The following is a 24,851-nucleotide window of genomic DNA, read 5'->3' as shown; positions in this document are numbered from 1 at the left end:
CGTGCTCCAGCCATCTTGTTTTCTCAATACCGAGATGAAAGTGTGAGATACTATCATCTATCGAGCCAAAGACCACACTACAACAGAATGGCTCTGAGCACTATGCGACTTAACTTCTGAGGTCATCAGTCACCTAGAAATTAGAACTTATTAAACGTAACTAACCTAAGGATATCACACACATCCATGCCCGAGGCAGGATTCGAACCTGCGACCGTAGCGGTCACTCGGCTCCTGACTGTAGCGCCTAGAACTGCACGGCCACTCAGGTCGGCTCACTACAACAGACTCGTAACTCAAATCGAACGACAATAGCGATATCTGGACAGAGCATAACAAAGTGTATACATTTTTCTGGCGGACTCTGTATTTTGACACGTGTGGCTGCATCATACCCCGCTGCAGCTGGCCTTCAACACAGTGATGTCCTATACTGTAAGTCCTATACTGTAAATTTAGGGTGTCTTAACTTCGATTTACTTTTCTACAATAAAACATATATTAAAAGCTGTGTACGGAAAAAAGGAGACTTTTTTCCTTCCGGTTCGTCAGTTATGTCCCTCTGCATGTATCCTGAGCACAAAGTGAAGCCGATTCAAGTATATTTTGGGCCAGGGAATTAAAAAGAAGTCATGGGAAATCAGATTACTCGAATAGCCGAGGAACCACTGAAACGCCTTTTCTTGCCAAAAATTGGTTTTTGAAGACTGCCGAGTGACAGGGTACATCGTCACGCTGTAGTACTCAGGTGCGTGCAATATCTGACATTACACTTGCGTACTTCAGCTTGAGGCTTTCAAGATTTTTCGATAAAAATTTGTACACAGTTTATCCTGAAGGTGCAAATGCTTTCTGGACTATCCTCTGTCGGAAACCAAACAAATATTCATTTGATTTTGGATTTACTCATTATTGCTTACTGAGGGCGGGGAGACTTGCTGTGTGCCAGTCTCGACTTTGGCTTTCGATCTAGAGCATGCAATCGAAAATACTTGCCTCAGACTCTGTGAAATATGACTGAAAAAAAAAACTGCTCGTACTGAGAAACGCGCAGTGAGCTATCTTGCGAGACAGGGAGGTGAGCCAATCACGAATCGCATCCGCGCGGTTTATTAAGGGCCGTGGGAGGTACACAGAGATGGCTGACTGCGGTTTTTAGGCGGTTTCTCGCATTCGTTTCGGCAAATGCTGGACTTTTTCCACAAGTGTGCCTCAGAGAACACGGTACACAAGCAATTACCCACGATTCGCTGATAGCTAGTGCACAAGTCTTGTCTCCCCTAAGGTGATTCCGCACGATGCCTTTTTGGTGTTCAACTTCGCGCGTATGCATAAATTTCTAATAGAACAACTATGCTTGCACGTTAGTGCAAGCATGATTTCCTGGAAATGCAGGAAGTGAGTGGAGTAAATTGCTGCCCGGATTCGGTGAGAATCCTTACGTTTGTAGTAGATGACAGGCAGCTGGGGTCAATGAGAGTTTCACTGTATAATGCGTTGAGCTCACAATCTGAAGCGATTTGTTTGCAATAATGTCTGGTGACTCCAAAGGAAGCACGCTTAAGTTTATACATGATCACAGACAAAGAAAATTCATATGGAATACCGCTTATTTGAATAAAAATTTGACATATGATGCCCTGAGCGTCAAGCCTCAGATAAAGTCTCCGATCATATTACTGTAAAGTTACAGTACGTTTCGAAGTATAAAAAAAGAAAATAAGCCAGAAATTTATGAAAGGTATGTATGAAAACAGTGGCCTAATATTCATATTTTCGCGCCTTAGAAGCATAGAAACAGTGGAGCCAGACATCTTAACAAAAGAAATGATGGGGTATATGTAGCTACCCAACAAACTATTAGAAACAAAAATGAAGTACACTAATGATGCAAAAAATACAAAATTGAAAAACATAACGTCCGTTCAAGTGGATGTTGGCGTCTATGAAATTCCCAGATTTATCGAGTCCGAATATGTTAATCTACACATCATCTTTCATGATTGAATCAAAAGACGCATTAAAAGTTAATTAACATTCTCGAATAGGAACCCCCTCTTAAGAATTTAACAGTTTCAGGAATAGTCGCTGAAATATTTTGTTTTCAAAAGTGGAATAAGTAGTTCAAACTGGTTTATAAGTCGCTGGTTAGTAGCTAATGACATTTTATTGACAGCCTCATCGGTGCAGTTTTCCAAGCAGAAAATATGAAATGTCGCTGTGACCTCCTTCTGAAATTTACAAACAAAACGTTGCCATCCTTCGGTATTTCTCGTAACTCTGTTATTAGAACCTTCTTTACCAACAGTAGCTTTTGCGTTTTCTTTTTCTGTCACCTTTTCTTCACACTAAACGCAACTCAAGTAAAGAAGTGGATTCATAACAGACTATGCAGTGCGGTAACACGTGAACAAGAGAACGCCCATGTGTACATGCGGTCTTTCAACAAATTTTTGTGTGTGCCATTTTATTCTCGTGAGTCTGTGATTGCGCACGTCAAAAATAGGTATCGTGTGTGCATACCTGTAGGTTATCTTAATAACTGTGATGCAAGGAAGGGCAACCGGCCACGGAGTTAAATGATGAAATAAAATTTGCCGATTTCTGTACTTGACAGAACAGGCGCTAGGGAAAAAGTTGGAAAAGATAACACAACTGAAAAATTTTGGCTTCCTCTGAAGGCAATCGAGAAAGTCGGTATGTACATCCTTCCAATTATTTTCTACCCAGTCATGAAGTTACACTTGTCGGATGTCTACATCCTGTGCTAAAATTGCACAAGGTATAAACAAAGTCAATTTAACTCTCTACTGCTCATTCTCAGCGTCAGTTGACTATCTAATTATCATAGGACAGCTCACTCTTTCCACATTGCTATCCATTTTTGAGGTTTAAGATCTCGCCTCAGGAGATTTGTCTTCCACTTCCACTCTTCCAACTTAAAATCTTGTGCCATCTGAATACTTAGTTAGGACCCTTTCTTGGTAATGGGGTTGAAACTGCTGAGAGTCCTGTATACATAACAGTCGGCGTAAATTTCGCTTTGCTGACAGCCTTGGGCTTCACTTTTGGCACAATCCTGGAAATCCCGTCTGAAAACTTGACATAAAATAGTGACGCGTGGGTTAACCTCCATTGAGGAGCTAACGAAGTCGTTAATAATATTTTACTATATAAAACCATCATCAGCTTCAGAAAGTCGGTAGAACGAAAAGTCTCCACTGATAATTATCCGGAAAAATGTTCGCTGCTGACACATACACAGTCCGGCTTCAGAGCTGAGGCGACAGCGTACCTGACTGCCATGTAAAGGACTCGGGAGTGCAGAAGGAGGGCCATCAGCCCACTGATACAGATTTTGTCTCGTTGCACTTATTCATATTAGTTTGTCCACCACTTGTTGTTCTGCCGAATAGACTACGTGTAGTTCTGTCTTCAAGCTACGAATGCTGCACAATAGCAATGTAGTGTACTCACGACGTGGGTCTACTGGAACCGTAGTAGCGGTGCTCGAGTTCGAACATGAAGGCGCCGTGTTGCACGGCCAGCTCGTACATGTAGCCTCCAGCCAGCCACGTGTCACTGGCTTCAGATTCCCCGCTGATGAAGAGGAAGACGGGGCCTCCAGGGCTGTAGTACTCGCCGTTGCTGTAGTAGAGCTGCGGAAAGCCCCACAAGTGATCACACAACAGAAAGGCTTTCTAATACGAAAATATACTTCATACCTTGTGTCATAGTTGAATAACAACAAGATTCAATTGGAACGCAGCTGGAGGAGACAATATTGTAATGAGAGGAACATAAGTGTTCACAGTTACAATACACGGCAAAAAAACTAACTTCGTTACTCATTGTTAACATCAAAGAGCGAAAACAGCATTTAGTTGTCAATGCCACGTAACACACAGTGATCATCCAAAACATTAAGACCATCTACCTGATAGTCTGTTTGCCCATCTTTGGCACAGATAACAGCGGCGACTCATCGTAGCGTGGAAGCACTGAGGGCTTACTAAGTCGCTGGCGGGAGTTGACGCCACATCTGCTCATTCAAGATCCGTAATTCCCCTAAATTCTGGGGAGAGGACAGTGAGCTCTGACGCCACGTTCAGTCATATCCCAGATATGTTCGATTGGGTTCAGATCTGGCAAGCTGGGACCCCAGCATATCAATTGGAACTCGCCACTGTGTTCCTCCAACCATTCCATCAAACTCTCGGCCTCCTGACGTGGCGCATTATCTTGTTGAAGAATGCCGACATGGGGGAAAATGATCGTCATGTAGGGGTGTACGTGGTCTGCAAACACAGTACGATACTTCTTTGACGGCATGGTGTCTGGACCGTGGACGCCCACGTGAATGTTCACCAGAGCATAATGGAGCCGCTGCCAGCTAGTGTCCGTACCGTGGAATAGGTGTCAAGGAGCTGTTGCCCTGGAAGGCGACGATTTCGCGCACTTCCATCGACACGATAAATAAGGTATCGAGATCCATCAGACCTTGCAACTCTCTACCACTGCCCCAACTTCCAATTACTATGATCACGCGCGCATTTCCGTCATAGTTGCCGATATCGTGATGTTAACATTGGCACATGCATGGATCATCGGCTGCGGAGGCTCAACGTTATAAGTGTTCGGTGCACTGTGTGTTCAGACCCACTTGTACTCTGCCCAGAATTAATGTCTGGTGTTAGTTCCTCCACGGTCGACGTCTGAGCGTATTTCATCTTGGTTTCGCAACGTGTTGAGGACAATCACAATAGCACTTCTCGAACAACTGACAAGTCGTGCAGTTTCCGTAATGCTCTTGCCTTGCCTCATTTCCATCACAACCTGCTTTTCAGTCAGATTGATCGCCCGCATTCCCCATCCTACACACGAATAGCACGCTCACAGGTACTGCATGCCCCGTGCGTGTGTCTGATTAGCAATCGTTCCTCGCCAGGTGACGCTGCTATCTCCTGGACAGGTTTATATCGATAGTAGGTCGTTGGTCACAATGTTCTGGCTGATCAGTCTATCGCGGAAAACGGTATGTGAAGACATTGCCAACTGCAAGTGATAATTTTTTTCCTCTTTCGGTTAATTTGCTTGGTTTCACTGTATATGTACACTCCTGGAAATGGAAAAAAGAACACATTGACACCGGTGTGTCAGACCCACCATACTTGCTCCGGACACTGCGAGAGGGCTGTACAAGCAATGATCACACGCACGGCACAGCGGACACACCAGGAACCGCGGTGTTGGCCGTCGAATGGCGCTAGCTGCGCAGCATTTGTGCACCGCCGCCGTCAGTGTCAGCCAGTTTGCCGTGGCATACGGAGCTCCATCGCAGTCTTTAACACTGGTAGCATGCCGCGACAGCGTGGACGTGGACCGTATGTGCAGTTGACGGACTTTGAGCGAGGGCGTATAGTGGGCATGCGGGAGGCCGGGTGGACGTACCGCCGAATTGCTCAACACGTGGGGCGTGAGGTCTCCACAGTACATCGATGTTGTCGCCAGTGGTCGGCGGAAGGTGCACGTGCCCGTCGACCTGGGACCGGACCGCAGCGACGCACGGATGCACGCCAAGACCGTAGGATCCTACGCAGTGCCGTAGGGGACCGCACCGCCACTTCCCAGCAAATTAGGGACACTGTTGCTCCTGGGGTATCGGCGAGGACCATTCGCAACCGTCTCCATGAAGCTGGGCTACGGTCCCGCACACCGTTAGGCCGTCTTCCGCTCACGCCCCAACATCGTGCAGCCCGCCTCCAGTAGTGTCGCGACAGGCGTGAATGGAGGGACGAATGGAGACGTGTCGTCTTCAGCGATGAGAGTCGCTTCTGCCTTGGTGCCAATGATGGTCGTATGCGTGTTTGGCGCCGTGCAGGTGAGCGCCACAATCAGGACTGCATACGACCGAGGCACACAGGGCCAACACCCGGCATCATGGTGTGGGGAGCGATCTCCTACACTGGCCGTACACCACTGGTGATCGTCGAGGGGACACTGAATAGTGCACGGTACATCCAAACCGTCATCGAACCCATCGTTCTACCATTCCTAGACCGGCAAGGGAACTTGCTGTTCCAACAGGACAATGCACGTCCGCATGTATCCCGTGCCACCCAACGTGCTCTAGAAGGTGTAAGTCAACTACCCTGGCCAGCAAGATCTCCGGATCTGTCCTCCATTGAGCATGTTTGGGACTGGATGAAGCGTCGTCTCACGCGGTCTGCACGTCCAGCACGAACGCTGGTCCAACTGAGGCGCCAGGTGGAAATGGCATGGCAAGCCGTTCCACAGGACTACATCCAGCATCTCTACGATCGTCTCGATGGGAGAATAGCAGCCTGCATTGCTGCGAAAGGTGGATATACACTGTACTAGTGCCGACATTGTGCATGCTCTGTTGCCTGTGTCTATGTGCCTGTGGTTCTGTCAGTGTGATCATGTGATGTATCTGACCCCAGGAATGTGTCAATAAAGTTTCCCCTTCCTGGGACAATGAATTCACGGTGTTCTTATTTCAATTTCCAGGAGTGTATATCTTTGATGATTTCCAATATTTTTTGTTTTGCTCTATGCTATGAAATGTCACTATGTTTTACTTAATCTTGTTTTGCTACATGAATTTCTTACTAAATGAGAATACAAAATTTCAACTCATTTTCACATTCTTTGTAATGCTTTTGTTAAATTAACCATGTAAAAAATGTGATACGCAGAACTATTTTAGAACTGTGATACGAGACAGATATCCACAGCTGCACTTGAACGGAGAGAGTCAATGGGTATGCAATTACGAACATGGGCAGGTGCGCTGTGTCTAACAGGATAGTACGGTGTCGGATAAAAACACGCGAAAATATACGCTGTGCTCACATATCTTACAGGGGGTGAACTAGACATCGGCGTGATAGTTACGACAGAATATGCAAGGCTGTTTGAATAGTACAAGCTTCACAGAATCTTGAGAAGAGCAGTTCAAATGGTTCAAATGGCTCTGAGCACTATGGGACTTAACTTCCAAGGTCATCAGTCCCCTAGAACTTAGAACTACTTAAATCTAACTACCCTAAAGACATCACACACATCCGTGCCTGAGGCAGGATTCGAACCTGCTACCGTAGCGGTCGCGCTGCTCCAGACTGTAGTGCCTAGAACCGCTCGGCCATCTCGGCCGGCAGAATAGCAGTGACAATGCACTCACGAGTGGTTGTCATTATTATAAACGAGTTGTATAGAGTAATCTACTTTAAAATTCTTATTTTATTTGAAATTTAATGAAATTCCGTACGAATTAGAACAGTAACTGTTGCTGCGGAAACATTTGAACTACACACATCAAAAAAGTTTTTCATCCCCCGGTTCCCAGAACTCCTGAAAATATAGACGTTGACTGTGTATGTTGTATCACAGACACAGTCCCCTTGACTGTTTAGAGATGTCACTAAACCCGCCCAAAGGCGCCTATGATGGAGGGGGTCCGACAGCCGATCAATTCCAGTCATTCCACCAGGAAAGTGGTACACGGCTCTTGTTGTCTGCAGTTCAACCATGCCTAGACGGTCAATACCAAGGTTCGATCGCGTCCGCATTGTTACTTTGTGCCAGGAAGGTCTCTCAACAAGGCAAGTGTCCAGCCGTCTCGGAGTGAACCAAAGTGATTTTGTTCGGACATGGAGGAGATACAGAGAGACAGGAACTGTCGATGACATGTCCCGCTCAGGCCGCCCAAGAGCTACTATTGCAGTGGATGACCGCTACCTACGGATTATGGCTCGGAGGATCCCTAACAGCAACGTTACCATGTTGAATAACACATTTCGTACAGCCACAAGACGTCGTGTCACGACTCAGACTCTGCAAAATAAGCTGCATGATGTGCAACTTCTCTCTCGACGTCCATGGCAAGGTCCATCTTTGCAACCACGACACCATGCAGTGCGGTGCGGATGGACCCAACAACATGCCGAATGTTCCGCTCAGGATTGACATTGTGTTCTCTTCACCGAAGAGTGACACATATGCCTTCAACCAGACAATCGTCGGAGACATGTTTGGGGGCAACCCGCCTTAGACACATTGTCCAGCGAGTGCAGCAAGATGGAGGTACCCAACTGTTCTGGGGTGGCATTATGTGGGGCCGACGTACACCGCTGGTGGTCATGGAAGGCGCTGTAACGGCTCAGGATTGACATTGTGTTCTCTTCACCGAAGAGTGACACATATGCCTTCAACCAGACAATCGTCGGAGACATTTTTGGGGGGCAACCCGCCTTAGACACATTGTCCAGCGAGTGCAGCAAGATGGAGGTACCCAACTGTTCTGGGGTGGCATTATGTGGGTCCGACGTACACCGCTGGTGGTCATGGAAGGCGCTGTAACGGCTCAGGATTGACATTGTGTTCTCTTCACCGAAGAGTGACACATATGCCTTCAACCAGACAATCGTCGGAGACATGTTTGGGGGCAACCCGCCTTAGACACATTGTCCAGCGAGTGCAGCAAGATGGAGGTACCCAACTGTTCTGGGGTGGCATTATGTGGGGCCGATGTACACCGCTGGTGGTCATGGAAGGCGCTGTAACGGCTCAGGATTGACATTGTGTTCTCTTCACCGAAGAGTGACACATATGCCTTCAACCAGACAATCGTCGGAGGCATGTTTGGGGGCAACCCGCCTTAGACACATTGTCCAGCGAGTGCAGCAAGATGGAGGTACCCAACTGTTCTGGGGTGGCATTATGTGTGTCCGACGTACACCGCTGGTGGTCATGGAAGGCGCTGTAACGGCTCAGGATTGACATTGTGTTCTCTTCACCGAAGAGTGACACATATGCCTTCAACCAGACAATCGTCGGAGACATGTTTGGGGGCAACCCGCCTTAGACACATTGTCCAGCGAGTGCAGCAAGATGGAGGTACCCAACTGTTCTGGGGTGGCATTATGTGGGGCCGACATACACCGCTTGTGGTCATGGAAGGCGCTGTAACGGCTCAGGATTGACATTGTGTTCTCTTCACCGAAGAGTGACACATATGCCTTCAACCAGACAATCGTCGGAGACATGTTTGGGGGCAACCCGCCTTAGACACATTGTCCAGCGAGTGCAGCAAGATGGAGGTACCCAACTGTTCTGGGGTGGCATTATGTGGGTCCGACGTACACCGCTGGTGGTCATGGAAGGCGCTGTAACGGCTCAGGATTGACATTGTGTTCTCTTCACCGAAGAGTGACACCTATGCCTTCAACCAGACAATCGTCGGAGACATTTTTGGGGGGCAACCCGCCTTAGACACATTGTCCAGCGAGTGTAGCAAGATGGAGGTACCCAACTGTTCTGGGGTGGCATTATGTGGGGCCGACGTACACCGCTGGTAGTCATGGAAGGCGCTGTAACGGCTGTACGATAGGTGAATGCCATCCTCCGACCGAAAGTGCAACCATATCCTCAGGCTTGCATTAATGCAAGATGACGTGCTACTGGGTATTAGAGGATGACGTGCTGCTGGGTAGGAGAGGTACCAATGTGTACAGCAATCTGGACCACCACCTATGAATGTCTCGCTGTATGGTGGTAAAACATGCAATGTGTGATTTTCATTAGCAATAAAAAGGACGGAAATGGTGTTTATGTTGATCTCTATTCCAATTTTCTCTATAGGTTCCGAAACTCTTGGAACCGAGGTGATGCAAAACTTTGTTTGTGTGTGTATTTAACATACGTGGAACTGGTTCACTAAATTCTGAATTCGTGAAAGTCATGATGCTTATAAAAAGAAATAGCCTGACTGTCGCTTGGCAACACTGCCTCAAAACTGTGTACTATACATTAATAAGAGCATCACGTGAGCAAGAAATCTTGTAGTGTTTCATACATGAACTTCGACTTACATGGGAACATTTACATCCAACCAGTCTGTGACCAAAGGAATATGGCAGAGGATAGAGTTACCAGCAGTCGAAAGGGTAGAGTTATTGGCAGGGAATCACATTCGAAGTGAGAGGACGTATCCATAGTAATTCGCGACTGGCAGTTAGTTAAATTGTATTACCAGCCGACGAGCTGCTGCCGACATCACGCCTCCCTGCCTAAGCAAAGATACGCTGCAACGCAGAGCTATCTGTCTGTAAAACCATTTGAGACAGTTTCAACTGTAATTTTCTTTTCTTCGTAATGAACTTCTGGCCACCATTGCACTTTCAAAAATTAATTTTATTTTCAGTGAAGAGTGGTAGGAGTTAGTGTTGACACTGTTGATAACACTATGAGCAGTCGTGATTGCATTTTACAACCTACATCTTTCCCTTTTATATTATGGTACTTGTTATTGCAAATGTTTTTACGTATCTTTTGGATGGGTATGCTTATATATACGTCTGCACTATTTCTGTGGTGTCACCGCCAGACACCACACTTGCTAGGTGGTAGCTTAAATCGGCCGCGGTCCATTAGTACATGTCGGACCCGCGTGTCGCCACTGTCAGGATCGCAGACCGAGCGCCACCACAAGGCAGGTCTCGAGAGACATACTAGCACTCGCCCCAGTTGTACGACGACGTTGCTAGCGACTACACTGACGAAGCCTTTCTCTCATTTGCCGAGAGACAGTTAGAATAGCCTTCAGCTAAGTTAATGCCTACGACCTAGCAAGGCGCCATTTGTACCATTGCATGTATCTCAAGATAGTCTCACTTGTATCATCAAGAATGCTGTATACCAAAGGACGATATAAAAGTTAAGTGTTCTAGTAGCTACGTTCTTTTCTTTATCACATTCATTACGAATCCTGTTCCAGACTTCGCGCCAGTCGGCGTGTGTGTACGTGTGCCCTTTCGGCTACCCGTCTCTGTGGACTGGCTGCCTTGTCAGTCCACTACAATTTCCACTAGGTAAATTTACATATTTGATTATGAAATGTGGAAAATCGTGTAATACGTGACATCTGCCGTTAACTTCCAGGCTCCTACCAACAGAAGCCAGGCTACTCGCTTTTCATTGGTGCAAGGCACAAATCGGTGGGGACTTTAAATCTGACAGCTGTCTAACTACGAGTACGATGTTTACATTCTGTAGATCGTCTTATTACAGCATGCCTAGGACCAAGTGTGAGCTTATTTGTTTTTCGTAATTACAACTGAGCAATATTACACAGCCTGTTCCACGATTATTTACGGCGTAATACATATACTTTTGAGTTTGCTAACCAAATTCAGATACAATTTATTTCAGTAACGTTCAGATAAACTCATGGTCAAAATTTCGCAAAGGAGGTGTCTTCGAACTGGTTTCTTCACATATTGCTCAGTTCTGTGACAGGACTGAGTAACATGATATTTTATGGCCTTTATGGAGCCTTGTTTTAACCGAACATTTTTTAAAAATTCTGTCTTTAAGAAATCTGTCAGTCTTCAGACAACAATTTAGAATTTTCGTAGAATATGTATTTCATTTTGGATTGTTTTATTGTTCTTGAAGATCAGGGAAGATGAACGGATAGCAAGCAATCTGAAGTAGGGAAATGGAAACAAGAAACGACGCCTCTTGCAGACAGTATAGGGGAAGTATCATTTATTAAAATAGAACAGGACATCAGAAGAGAAGTAGATGAGAAGGGGGGGAGTACAACTGCTGTTGATGAAAATAGAAGACCGGAAGAAAATGGAGGGCAGACTAGGAATAAGTCAGTGAACAGACAGAAAGTGTTAGCAAACAGAGAGAAACTATTAGCAAAGAAGCAAAAGCTCTTACAAAAAGGTCTGTAAATAACAAAAGGAAATGGAAGAAGAGATAAAAAAGCTAGATAAAAAAAATCCAGAGCAAAACCTGTCGGAATTTAAAGAGGATTTTGAAGCTGGGTTAAAATAGAATATTTATGAGGTTAAGTTAGAGGTAAAGAAAGTTTCTGAGAAATTCAGAGATGAAGTTAAAGAGAAGTTTAAGGAAACAGAATTCAGAATTAATGAAAAAAGGAAATTGGAAAATGGAAAGAAAATGGTGCAACATTTGGATAAAGACACTAAAGTCCAAGCTCTTGAGTGTAAACAAGGGAAGACTGAAATGAAAGACAATTCTGAACGAATTTTCCAGAAATATAGCAAAAAGACTAAGACAGAAGTGGATGGAATTAAAGTGACCACTTCTGGGACCGAGAACAGGGTAGGAAATTGTTTAGGAACGACAATTGTAAATAAAAATTTTACAGCATCATAGGTGGTAGTGGAGATAAGAGATGGTAGTAGTTTTAACAATATACTTTCTGATCCTAATAGGAATGTGCATCCTTTGTCTTTTACAAACAGTTAGTGAAATCGATTTACTGCAGACTGGGCAAAGATAGATAAATTAAAGAAGGCAAGTGCTTGCTTGAAGGAAGAAAATTTTGAATCACGAGCAGATGCACCAGATACGTATGAATCTTTGCGAACTTTGTGTCAGAATTTCTGAGAGAGTACTGGTCAAAAGAAACACGTACTGTTGTTATAAAAGCTTTTTAATTCTCCATCGTATGATAGAAGGAACTGGGAGAGTGGGAAAGAATATTGTGAAAGGTGGATCAGTAAACTGAAACATTTGGATAGTCCAGGGATTGAAAAAGACACTGTAGACACACTAATGTGGAAGTTGCCTCCTAATAAAATATGTGGATTGGTAGGACATAATAGCAATATTAAAAATTTTCTGAACAGCGTTTGTTTATATAACGGCAGAAATTCTAAGATATGAGACAAACTGATTGAACCAAATGAATGTGAGATGTATGGAGGAAGAGTTTGTAAAAATTTTAGGGGTAATAATAGAAGTCATTAAAGAGTGGGAGAGTCCCAAATGGAAAACGAGCCCCTGCAACAGTCAGTACCTGTGCTAGGATCGGTCGAACTTTCGGACCTACCAATGGTAAAAGTCGCCATTGTGTAGCAGGAAGCTTAATGGCTTGTAATAATAGCAATATTAATTATGGTGATGGAATATGTGGTACTGAGATCCGGGTGACTGAAGAGTATATACTTGCGATTAGCTATAAAATCAATGTGGGATCAGTGGGGTATTGCGTGTAAATGATTTCCCAGATTTATGGAGAAGTTAAAGAATACATGAAGCAGAAAGGAGATGGAAGAAATAGGAAAATTGAAGGGATAAAAGTGATGAGGGAGATATTACTGATTGTAGTGGAGGAATAGGAAAGAACACAAGGAGATGTATTTCTTTTATATAAAGGTTTGCAAGAAGGAGATAAGTAAGAATATTTTCTGGACCTATTTAAATGTTCCACACTTCCTGCAACCCAGGCAAATTAAGCAAATCGATTGGTTCTTTTGCTTTAGGAGGAGGAGGAAGAGAATAGTGTTTAACGTCCCGTCGACAACGGGGTCGTTGGAGCACGAGCTCGGTTGAGGGAAGTATGGAGAAGGAAAGCGGCAGTGCCCTTCTAAAGGAACCATTCCGGCATTTGCCTGAAACGGTTAGGGAAATCACGGAAAGTCTAAATCAGAATGGCCGGACGAGAGTTTGATCGCAGTCTTCGTGAATGTGAGTCCAGTGTGCAAACCATTTCTTGCATTAAATGTGGTCTAGGGTTGAACTTAGGAGGGTTATAAAAGCACCATTTGTTCGTGGACGGTTCCTGAGAAAACCCCAAAAAGCCACGATTTTTGGGCGTGAAAAGTACCAACTGCGGGGATAGCCAACTCTATAATTTTTATTCATGGTAGATAGTTGAAATTTTAAACATGTGTTCTTAAGATCGTATTCTCTGGGAACTTCGAAACTATTTTCAATGCCATTACCTGTTACTGAACTCGACAATTTCAAAGTTACTACACTTACGCAGATTTTAACTGTACTTTCCTTAGACATTCATCTACAAACACCTTTTTCCTGTTTTCGAAAATGTGTATCCGTTATCAAGACTCATCCCAAAAACCATGATTTATGGTACCAAAAGTACCAGTACACTGAAACTTTTTTCGATACCATTATCCGTTACCGAGATCCAGAGTTTCAAAGTTACCGTACTTGGGCACGTAAAATATATATGTAAGGTCCAGTCTCAGATGTAAATGTAGTTTAAACTGACGTAGTGAACACATGGAAAGGGTCCAAGGATCATAGCAACGGTTCAGGGTCACCAAACTATGTGTTTAATAAGCATATTTTCACCAAAAAGAGTTTACAATGTGGTGTATCTATATAGTGCGCACTTCACTTCTATACAAATATGACCAAAGTGGTACAACAGTGACGAAAAATGGGCTAAAAAGAGACTTACGTGTCTTAACAGGCTTGAAAAAAAAATCTTGAAATGACTGCCAAAAATTATGTAAAACTGGAAAGACTGTAAATTTAATAAGATGTTTCTAATTACATTTTTGTTCTTTTAAGGTACACATCGATGAACTGCGATCGATGAGGAAAGTATCCACAAAAAATGTAAAGGAAACGGTTTTCTGTGACCTTTTATGCATACTTACTTGTTGTTTATTTGTGTCAAAGTATAGAAATGTGTCGAAGTATATATGTAAACTCAAAACCTTACTGATCTACAGAACTCGTTTAGCACACCCTTGTGCAGCAGGCAAACAAAGGTTTAAATCCTCATTCCGCCTTCCTCATCAAAAATTTTGACATACAAACGTATTCGCACTCTTTTAACACAGACATTCTAAAACATTTTATCCAGTCTCCAGTGTCTCCTTGTTGTTAAGCCTTCGTACTGAACATCTCGATCTCACTGTCGGTATGTGTATATATATAGTGAGAGGGAGATATTCAGTGCGAAGGCTTAACAACAAGGAAAGATTGGGTAAAAGGTTATAGAATTTCTGTTTAAAAGAACGCGAATATGCTCGCATTCAAAAATTTTGGGTGTGAAAGTGGGGGAATGAGGATTGAAAGAGCTGCTTCCCCACTTTTCTGTCAGAGTCCTTTAAAGAGAAACGTATTCGCCAGTTTTATACTCCGACAGGATCATTGCTGGTAGTATATTTTTTGACGACATTTGCAAGTTCATGAGAAGATCATTACAACGCTCGTTAATATTGGCGTTCACATTTTCTCAAAAATATCTGATAAATGTGCTAAATTTGAAAAGTGCAAAGCAGCTGGTTTCGGCTACTGTGAGTTGGACACCTGCAGTGGGTCTTTCATTCTAGGCTCCATGGTTGTATCACGCCGCATGACTCTTTACCAGTTTACACGAGAGCTGTTTATTTAAACACACACATATTTGAAACAGTTTTCCTAAGCCCAATTTTGATGCAACAGAAGTTAGCACATAGTCGTATAAAGCAGGCCCAAAAGGAAACACGGTTTTATGTTACTGGCATATAACGACGGAGCCTGGCATGATAGACCCACTTGGTGGTGTTTACAGCGCAATAGTTGGTTCCAGCCGCCTTACCTTTCAATTTCCGCATATTTCTCGGTTACTTTCGGGAAGGGTTTCAACACCGAAATCAACAGGTTTTGTAGCACTGTAATCGTCTTTTCAAGAGCTTTCGAATGTCGTTAAGACGCCAAACAGGAACACATTGCACTGCGTTTTCGTGATGTCCTTCTTATCCTACTTACGTACCTGATTCCAGGTTGCAGTGTTGGTAGAATCGAAATGGTCCAAGACTTGCTCGAACCACAGCTGTTCGATGCCAGCTCTGGAGGTGACTTGTGGCGGACGGAGCTTCCTGCGCATCCAATCAAACGTGGGGCGGCGTCGTGGGCGGCTGTCCGTGGGGGCGGCGGTGCACAACGCCAGCAAAGTCGCCAGGGCGACCACAAATAGCAGCACTCTGCCCATCGTCTGTAGGCAAGCAAGTGTCTCGGTACAGCTAATGATGGTGGCTCCTGGCAATGCTAGGTGGGGGGGTTCGGTAAGGTCTTTGGGCTGGAGAATGTTGTACGGAAGATATTGGATTATATACGGTAAAAAAGTGATGGGTGGTATTTGAGTATCTAGGATTTAGTGGAGGCGTCTGGTGGGCCCAGGGAGGGGGGGGGGGGCGGGGGGGGGGGCAGGAACTAGACAGGGAAAGAATAGGTGAGAGGCTTCATTAAGGTGGGACATGTATGTTATGACTGACATGAAGTGCATATAACTGAGATGATTACATGGTGTGGCAGCACGAGCGGAATTGTTGCTGGGAAAGGCTAGGAAGTATTTGGAAGTGAAGAGAAGGTGATATGAAGTGATAGTGTTGCTGCAGTTTCTTAGTGTTGTTCAGCATGGGAAATACAATAGGGTGTTGAGAATCGAGTTTGTGGGGAATATGAGGTAGGCGAAGGCATTCTAGGTATTTGAGAAGGGGTGGGAATATTACGAATTGGTGGAGGTTATGGGCTAGAGAAGGCAGTGGAATATAGAAAGACTGGGGTGGAATGTGTGAGGTTTAAGGACTTAGAGATAGTGATAAGACTTAAGGACCAGACGTCTGTGCTCCATTTACAAAGACGTGGACGGGTCAGAAGAGAATCGTGTAGTTTGATGCACATGGGGCTTAGTCCCCACATTGGGTCCCTTAGTAATAATAGCCTGGTGTGAGCTTTTCTTTGCCACGGTTAACAGTCTCAAATTACGGGTTAATTTTTAATCGAGACTTAGTGCGAAGTAATTTAGTAGTTGGAATAAATGGTTTTCGATTGTATGGCAGAAGTCCCAAGACAGAAATCCCCGACTTTTTCTGTCGGTACGTATGCGACAGCAAGCACTACCTAATATTTTCCAAAACGCAGTGGATAAAAACGTGATTCTTGTGGGGCTCATACCTCTAGTTCTCTTGATTATAGAAAGGTATGGTCATGTGTTTTGTACAGCCCTTCGGATAGGGACCATTTATCACTACACTACAGTGTAGTTAGCAGTGTAGACTGGAAAAGATTCCAGTTTCAGTTATAACCCTTTCAACAACTTTTGACGGTTTAAAATATGTTTCATTTATATTCTGAAATAAGCTAACTACAGCATCTGACCACATCTAAAGCGCCATGTGCAGTAATTTAAAATTTTGACTTAAAACGTCGCAGATGAATTCTCCCTTATTAAGGTCAATAAGATGTAAAAAGTTTATCTATCACAGGTCTACTACATGACATTTGAAGTTCTCTCCTCATAAAGTGAGCAAAGTCTTTCTTTTTAACTTCCTAAGTCTGGAACCACGCGACCGCTACGGTCGCAGGTTCGAATCCTGCCTCGGGCATGGATGTGTGTGATGTCCTTAGGTTAGTTAGGTTTAAGTAGTTCTAAGTTCTAGGGGACTGATGACCACAGATGTTAAGTCCCATAGTACTCAGAGCCATTTGAACCATTTTTTTGAACCAATTTTAACTTCCTACTTTTACACTGACTCAATGAGTGTAAGTGTAATGTTAGTTATAAAACAAATCTTTGATCATACAAGACGATTGAGTACAATCCTAATTATTTTCCATGAGTTGTTAATATAACTGTTCGTTGAGTTTCGTCACTGTCCACAACGAAAACACCGTCACAGTGCGAACAGCAAACTGGATGTACAATATGTTGTATTTGTTATTTTTGTGGGTCGCCTAATCATGGAAAAGTCGCAGAACAGTAAGGGATGTTGAAATCTAAGTCAAGACAGGTTAACAGTTATTTATTTGTTCTAATGATTGTCATAAATCACAGTAAAATGAATAGAGAACAAAGGTGTTTAAAGTTCAAATCAAATTACAAAATGTCTCTAACATTGAAGCCAGGTGTCAAATAGTGTTGAAGACTGTATGGAGGAACACAAGCTCTGCTGATCTGGGCAGTTCACGAAATCAGAGTTAATGATACAACACGATGCCACACATTATAACCAAGTTAAGCAACATACGTTTTGTGCCAAATTAAGGAAGTAACGAGCTGCCCAGTTTGTAGATCACACTACCACAGTTTGCGATACTTCCATTTTTCAAAATTAGGTAGCGTGCACCAATCAACACCAGACAGCAGCCGTCGATGACTCCCTCTGAACGATGGCCCTGAGACGAATGGTCAGAATCTAAGTTGACAGTCCTCCGCTCTCTACTTTAAAAAAACTCTGTAGGGGGGGGGAATGACGCAAGGCTTTTTACAATGTGACGAATGAGAATATCGCTTATTTCATGAAGAAACGGGGGAACACAGCAGAAACTTCCAAGAGGTCTCAATTCGATTTTATAACCAAAATTTTAGAGCAAAAGGAACGGTCATTCTAACGGCGGCTGAGAGGTACTGCGGCAGCACGGTCCCTGATTTCCGTACAGAAAAGGTAAAAATATTGAACTCCATTATTCTCTAGGGATGGCTGTGGCTAGACGGCACCCCTTTCCCGTGTCCAGGCTAAGGCAGTAGCTGTGCCCACAATAGCATGAAGCAGGCAGCTGCCTCACTTCCTTGGAAACTGCACGTCTCTCTAGGGACGCGCCTCTCCTAATGAGATTCACTGACTGCCACCTGATGACAACGGAACCCTGAGACCACACTAGTAGTGCATCGTGACAGTGCGAGAAACGCAAAGCTTTTCTGCCAAGCTTAAATGTCCAGTACTCACAAAATGACAACCATGAAATAGTGGTAGAGTATGAAACCATATCAGATACTAATATGTCACAGTAATGTCACATTCTGATAGGTACATCGCTGCGTGGCTTTAACAAAAGGCATTTAAGTTGTTGAATATACCCTCTAGCTCATCAGCAACTTTTAAAGACCTTCAGTAAACTCTGTATATGACGATACCACTTAAAAGTGCATGAGAGATGAGTGCAGTACTTCACAATCTGGGTAGAAAAATACTATCGACTGTCAGTCAGATAACTGTGTTACGAGATAACTCTCCAGTATTTCGAGTAATTCTTCTGTTAACTACTACTTTTATGGTACAAAGAGTTCAATAGTGCCGTGTAAACTACTGAAAATATTTTGCACCACAGTCAAAACTTGAATAGCTTTTTTCTGTATTCTCTTCCTAAATACTATTTTCACCATAGGGAATTACTTGCACAGCCACCCGTTTGATGGTCGTCAAAGTAAACAGCATTGTCAGTGCATTTCTGTACTGCACGCTATGTCTCCAGGACTGGACAATGTGTACACAGTTCACTGCATCAACATGCCCTGAGAAGTTGTTACCAACTTACCATAGGTGCCGTGGCACTTTACAGCAAGAACGATTGTATGGCATGGGATATTTACTGTCGGTTCGGTGCACTTCATAGTGCCATCATTCAAACATTCAACAGACGTGGTGAGGAACAAAACAATTAAGATCCGTTATTTTGAAATTATGTTTCATAGAAACACCAATGATTGTACCTGTGGTGTAGAGGTACCGTCCTTGACTATTATTCAGAACGCCTTTGTTTCCCGGTTCGAACCACGCCACTGATTAAACTTTGAATAAAAGTCATCTGCAACGACGGCCGAAGACTTCCAACGTAAGAAGTGACTCTCATTCTGCCAACACCCTTGTCAAAGATGGTGGAGAAGCGTAGAGACGTTAAGGGCACACTCTTGCTCTTGGGAGGGAAACTACCCGTAAAAGGAGGAAGAATCAACAATGACCAATGGAATGAGGATATAGAAGACAATGGAAACCCTGCATTAAAGACATATAATGTGTATCCATAGGGCATGTGGTCGTAATTTAAGAAAAGTACCCCATTCGGATGTCCAGGAGGAGTTGACGAGGAGGAGATGACTATGAGAAAAAGGTTGAATAACCAACGAAAGGATAACGTTCTACCAGTCAAGGGATAGAATATCAGAAGCTTTAACATGATAGGGAAGCTATAAAATGTGGAAAGGGAAATTCTAAGACTCAGTCTAATGTGACGGCGGGGGGAATGGGTCAGCAAAGTTAAATGAAACAAAGACGAGAATTTCTGGTCAGATGGGAATAGGGCAATATCAACAGCAGCAGAAAACGGCATAAAGGAAGTAGGATTCGTCATGAATAGCATGATAAGACAGAGAGCGAGTTACGGTGAAGAGTTCAGTGGTCGCATCGTTCTCGTCAGAATCGACAGCAAACCAACACCGACAACAATAGTTCAGATATACATTCCGACGTCGCAAGTAGAAGTTGAGGGGGTAAAGTACGGAAGGACATGAAACGGCTAATTCAGTACATAAAAAGCGCTATGAAAATCTAATAACCATGGGGGATTGGAATGCTGTTTCAGGGGAAGGAGTAGAAGAAAAGGTTACGGGAGAACATACGCTTGGTAGTAAAAATGAGAGAGGAGAAAGAGTAATTGCGTTCTGCAATGAATTTAAGCTAGTAATAATGAATACACGATTCAGGTATCAGAATAGGAGGGAAATGCATGGAAAAGGCCGAGAGATAGGGAATAAGTTCAGTTAGATTACATCATGGTCACCCAGAGATTCCGGAATCAGATGTTGCAATAGAAGGCGTACTTAGAAGCAGATACAGATCCACATTACAATTTAGAAATGATGAAGAGTAGGTTGAAGTTTAAAGAACTAGTCAAGAAGAGTCAGTGCGCAAAGAAACTGGATATGTAGATATTAAAGAATGAAGAGTTATGCTTGAAGTTCTCTGAGGCTATCGATACTGTGATATTGACTAGTTCAGTAAGCAGTTCAGTCGAAGAGGAATGGACATCTCGAAAGAAAGAGCAATTAAACGAGCTGGAAAGACAACCATAGGTTCAAGGAATGTAGCTGTGAGGAAAGCGTGGGTAGCAGAAGAAATACTTCAGCTGATCTATGAAAGAAAGAGGTACAAAAATGTTCAGAGAAATTCAGGAATGTACGAATACAAGTCAGTTAGGAATGGAATAAATGGGAAGTTAAGGTGAGCTAAGGTGAAAAGACTGCATTAAAATTGTGAAGAAACCGAAAAAGAACTGACTGTCGGAAGGACTGCCCAGCATATAGAAAAGTCAAAACGATCTTCGCTGAAATTAAAAGCAAGGGCGATAACATTAAGAGTGCAAAGAGAAATCGACTGTTAAACGCAGAGAAGAGAGTGGATAGGTGGGAAGAGTACATTGAAGGCGTCTATGATTGGGAGAACTTATCTGATGATGTGATAGAAGAAGAAACTGGAGTCGATAGGGAAGTATTAGATAGGGAAGTATTAGAATCAGAAGTTAACAGTTTCCGAAGAATTAAGATCAAATATGGCGGAAGGGACTGATAGATTCCATCAGAATTTATAAAATCATTGGAGGAGGTGGTAACAAAATGGATATTCGCGATGATGTGTAGAATGTGTAAGGCTGGCGACATATCATCATACTTTCGGAAAAACATCATCCACACAATTTCGAAGATTGCAAGAGCCGACAAATGAGAGAATTATCGCACAGTCAACTTAACAGCTCATGCGATGAAGTTTGATGACAAGAATCTTATTCACAGGAGCGGAAAAGTAGATTGAGGATCTGTTAGCTTACAATCAATTTGGCTTTAGGAAAGATAAAAGCACCATAGAGGCAGTTCCGAAGTTGCGGGCGTTAATGGAAGCACGACTGAAGGAAAATTTAGACATGTCCATAGAATTTGTCGAGCTGTAAAAAGCGTTAGACAGCTTAAAATAGTTCACGATGTTCAAATTCTGATAAAAATAGTGTTAAGCTATATGGAAAGAAGGGTGATATGCGAAATGTACAAAAACCAAGAGTGAATAATAAGAGTGGAAGACCAAGAACGAAGGGCTCTGATTAGAAAGGGTTTACTGATGAATCTATACTTTCGAAGAGACAGTGACGGAAATGAAAGAAAGGTTTAAGAATGGGGTTAGAGGTCGAAGTGAATAGATATCAATGACAAGACTCGCTGATAATATTTCTATCCTAAGTGAAACTGAAGAATAATTACAGAATCTGTTGAATGGAATAAAGTGCAATGACTACAGAATATGGATTGAAACTAAATCGAAACCCGAAAGTAATGAGAAGCAGCAGAAATGAGAATGCCGAGTGACTTAACATCAGAACTGGTGATCACAAAGCAGACAGAGTTAAGGAATTATTCTGCCTAGGCAGCAAAATAACCCTTGTTGAAAGGAGCAAGGAGGAGATCAAAAGCAGATGGCAATGACAAGAAACACTTTCCTGGTCAAGAGAAATCTACTATCAGGTTACCTTCCATTCAGAAGGCTGTTGCACGCAGTGAATGTTATATTGACTTGTAAATAACAGATTTCAGCTATCAGTCGTCCTTTTTAAATTTTTTTGGCAGATCTAGAATTCAGCTAGAAACTAGCCATTCTCAATGCTAAGAATACATAGCATGATGATGTCATAAAAAAGTTGCAATTAATGGCTTAACTCATCTGGTTTGTCATTTTTGATCAATGCATGTAATGCCTGTTGGTCGGGCTTCGTCCACAGTTCATTGAAAACTACTGTTTGCGGAAGGCGGGCTGTATGGAGAACACATCGGTTGGTTACATGGCGCCATCTACGTGAACTACATATAAATCTCAAGGGAAGTAAACTACTTCAAATTTAATTACATAAAATGATACATAAGTAAAATTCTTACATTGTCGTCCGACTTATTTCATATTCATCATCAAGTAATAAAATTTCCATGTTCACTCCTTGTGAGTCCGTTATTATTGTTAAAACATTTAAATTACGTCAGGTGGGTAAAACTTTTTTAAATTTTTTAAAAACATTTTTTTTGAGCCAGCACTGTGTTTTACAGGTACAAGTAGCTGAGGATAAAGTTGGCGGTCACCACCCAGCATAAAGCATTTAACAAAATGTGCATTTCTAAAAAGCTCACTTCGAGGTATGTACAGTCACAGTTCAATAACAAGTATATAAACAGTCGAATGGCACGATGTAGGAGGAAATGTGAAGTAATTATAATGAAAAGTGAGATCAGGGCTCAAAAAAAAAAAAAATTGATCAGTGACCATTTACATGGATTATATTTTGAACTCGCTAGTGTACTTTCACCTTTAATTTTTGATTCAGTGCTACATAGTCAAGATCCAAGCATGTCAGCAATGGAGCAGCAGGGTAGGGAATCTAACGTATCAGTAGACTTTCATTTCACAGACTGACACTTTCGTTCCCGGGTTCGATTCCCGGCGGGGTCAGGGATTTTCTCTGAAACACTTTCGAACAGACTGCCTTTGTTTTGATTAATATATTTTTTTTAAATTCTTGTTATTTCACAATAACTTACTTTTAATATCGTAAGTCACATTCTTTCATTTCTGTTCCTTTGAATCTAAACGCAGATAAGTTCGCCAATGTGCAGGTGGTTCAAAACGCGTTCTAAGTCATTTATTACGAGATGATATTGCTGTATCCTTGGCTTAATCAGACACCACATTTCCTTTAACTTGTGAGTTTGCTGTGTCTCAGATGCGTATTTTCTATATTTGGCTATTTCATACCTATGATATATTATTTATTCTGAAAAGAACACTTTCCTTGTGACCTGTTAGTCTTTTTCTAAAGATGGTAGAAATTCGTTTGTAAATTCCACGTAATTAGGTTTACAGCTAGGTTTAACAGCCTACACCGATTACAGCTGATACTGCTGTAACTGAATTAGATTTCATTATACCCACGTCACTTCGCACAACTGATTCGTAGCTCCTACGAGGTCATGCAAACAGAGTTGCTGTGGAACTCACTCATGAATTGTTATGGGTTGAATACTCTCAGAAACTTGCTTACTGGCAGAACAGGGTACAACGTTATTAATGAGGCGCATCATCAGAATCGGAAGTGGCGTGTAACGCTCCTCAACATGTATGACAGAACCGGTAATGTCCACAGTGTACAGCACTAACATAAGAAGCTCCCTTATTACATGTGTGACCCAGTTTGCAGGTGACACAGTAGTATACAGGGTGGTCAAGTCACTAGAAATGAAATTAAAGGTAACATACAGAAAAACTGATAGATGGTGAACGCTTGACGCGAATACTGGCGCCTGACCGTCAATGTACAGTACATAAATGTAACTGCAAATTTTAAACTGAATGGCAGTCAAAATGGCCACAGTAGCCACCGATTTGGCATAAGGATATAGAATTCCTGTGTAACACACACTTCCAGTCACGTAACTGATGGACCAGACGATCCCGATCTCACAATTCTCTAACTAAATATTTAGAACCAATATCTAAAAAGTCTCAACTACTCTTCTCTTATCTTTTTGTGCTTTTGAAATGAATATTACTTGCCACATTCTCACTGCGTCATATGCTGTTGTTGTGTGACATTTTTCACAAATCCGTCATTGGAAGATGACAGTGAATGTCGGTGTACTTCAGTCCACTGATGAGAGAAAAAAGCAAAGGACAAGACAAGTGATGGGGTTTATCAGTAAGTTTTTAGCGCCTTGTGAACTTTTAGCACCTCATTACACACTTGGTTGGTGTTCGAAGAAATGTCTTCCATCAAAGGAAGTAATGAAAACTTTTTTTCTCATTTGTCAGGAAGTGGGCATTAAGCAGGGGCGTTGCAAAATACAGCTCCTCTCACAAATACGTTAACCAAAATAGTTTATTGTAACTGAATGAGTTACTGAAAAAATTAAAACAGAATATGTTAGTAAAATTCTACTTACCATTAGGTTTGTAACTAGTCTCACCTTACGATTCTCGTCGCCAGAACGTATATATAGCCAAAAAGCTTATCAGAAAATCTTGAAGAAATATAAGATATCATTCATATCGACTCATTCAGCTGAAGGACAGTCATTATCTCAAAAGTGGCGCTATTTATTCGTTCATTAACCAAGATTATCAAAGTTCAGCGGTAAAGGTATACATCGCCTCCATCCTCCCATCACAACCTAGTGCAGGCAAATATGGCATAGTGCTTCAGATATTCTTTGCTTAGTCCAAGTTAGACGTAATGGGAATTTG

General features: G+C 42.7%; 1 protein-coding gene across 1 annotated transcript in view; it reads right to left on the bottom strand.

The window, feature by feature from the left end:
- Positions 1–24,595, bottom strand: part of LOC126260013 (putative serine protease K12H4.7) — a 77,917-nt gene extending 53,322 nt beyond the window's left edge. The window contains exons 1-3 of the mRNA XM_049957174.1: positions 24,551–24,595; positions 15,575–15,796; positions 3,478–3,659 (exon numbers count right to left, since the gene is read on the bottom strand). Coding sequence (XP_049813131.1) covers positions 3,478–3,659; positions 15,575–15,796; positions 24,551–24,553 — 407 coding nt within the window. The 5' untranslated portion in view covers positions 24,554–24,595. The remainder of the gene's footprint in view (positions 1–3,477; positions 3,660–15,574; positions 15,797–24,550) is intronic.
- Positions 24,596–24,851: the final 256 nt, after the last annotated feature.

This window comes from Schistocerca nitens, chromosome 5 (assembly GCF_023898315.1).
Source record: "Schistocerca nitens isolate TAMUIC-IGC-003100 chromosome 5, iqSchNite1.1, whole genome shotgun sequence".
In the NCBI taxonomy this organism is placed as follows: domain Eukaryota; kingdom Metazoa; phylum Arthropoda; class Insecta; order Orthoptera; family Acrididae; genus Schistocerca; species Schistocerca nitens.
Note: the sequence above shows the minus strand (reverse complement) of the source record. Positions and strands in the feature narration are given on the sequence as shown.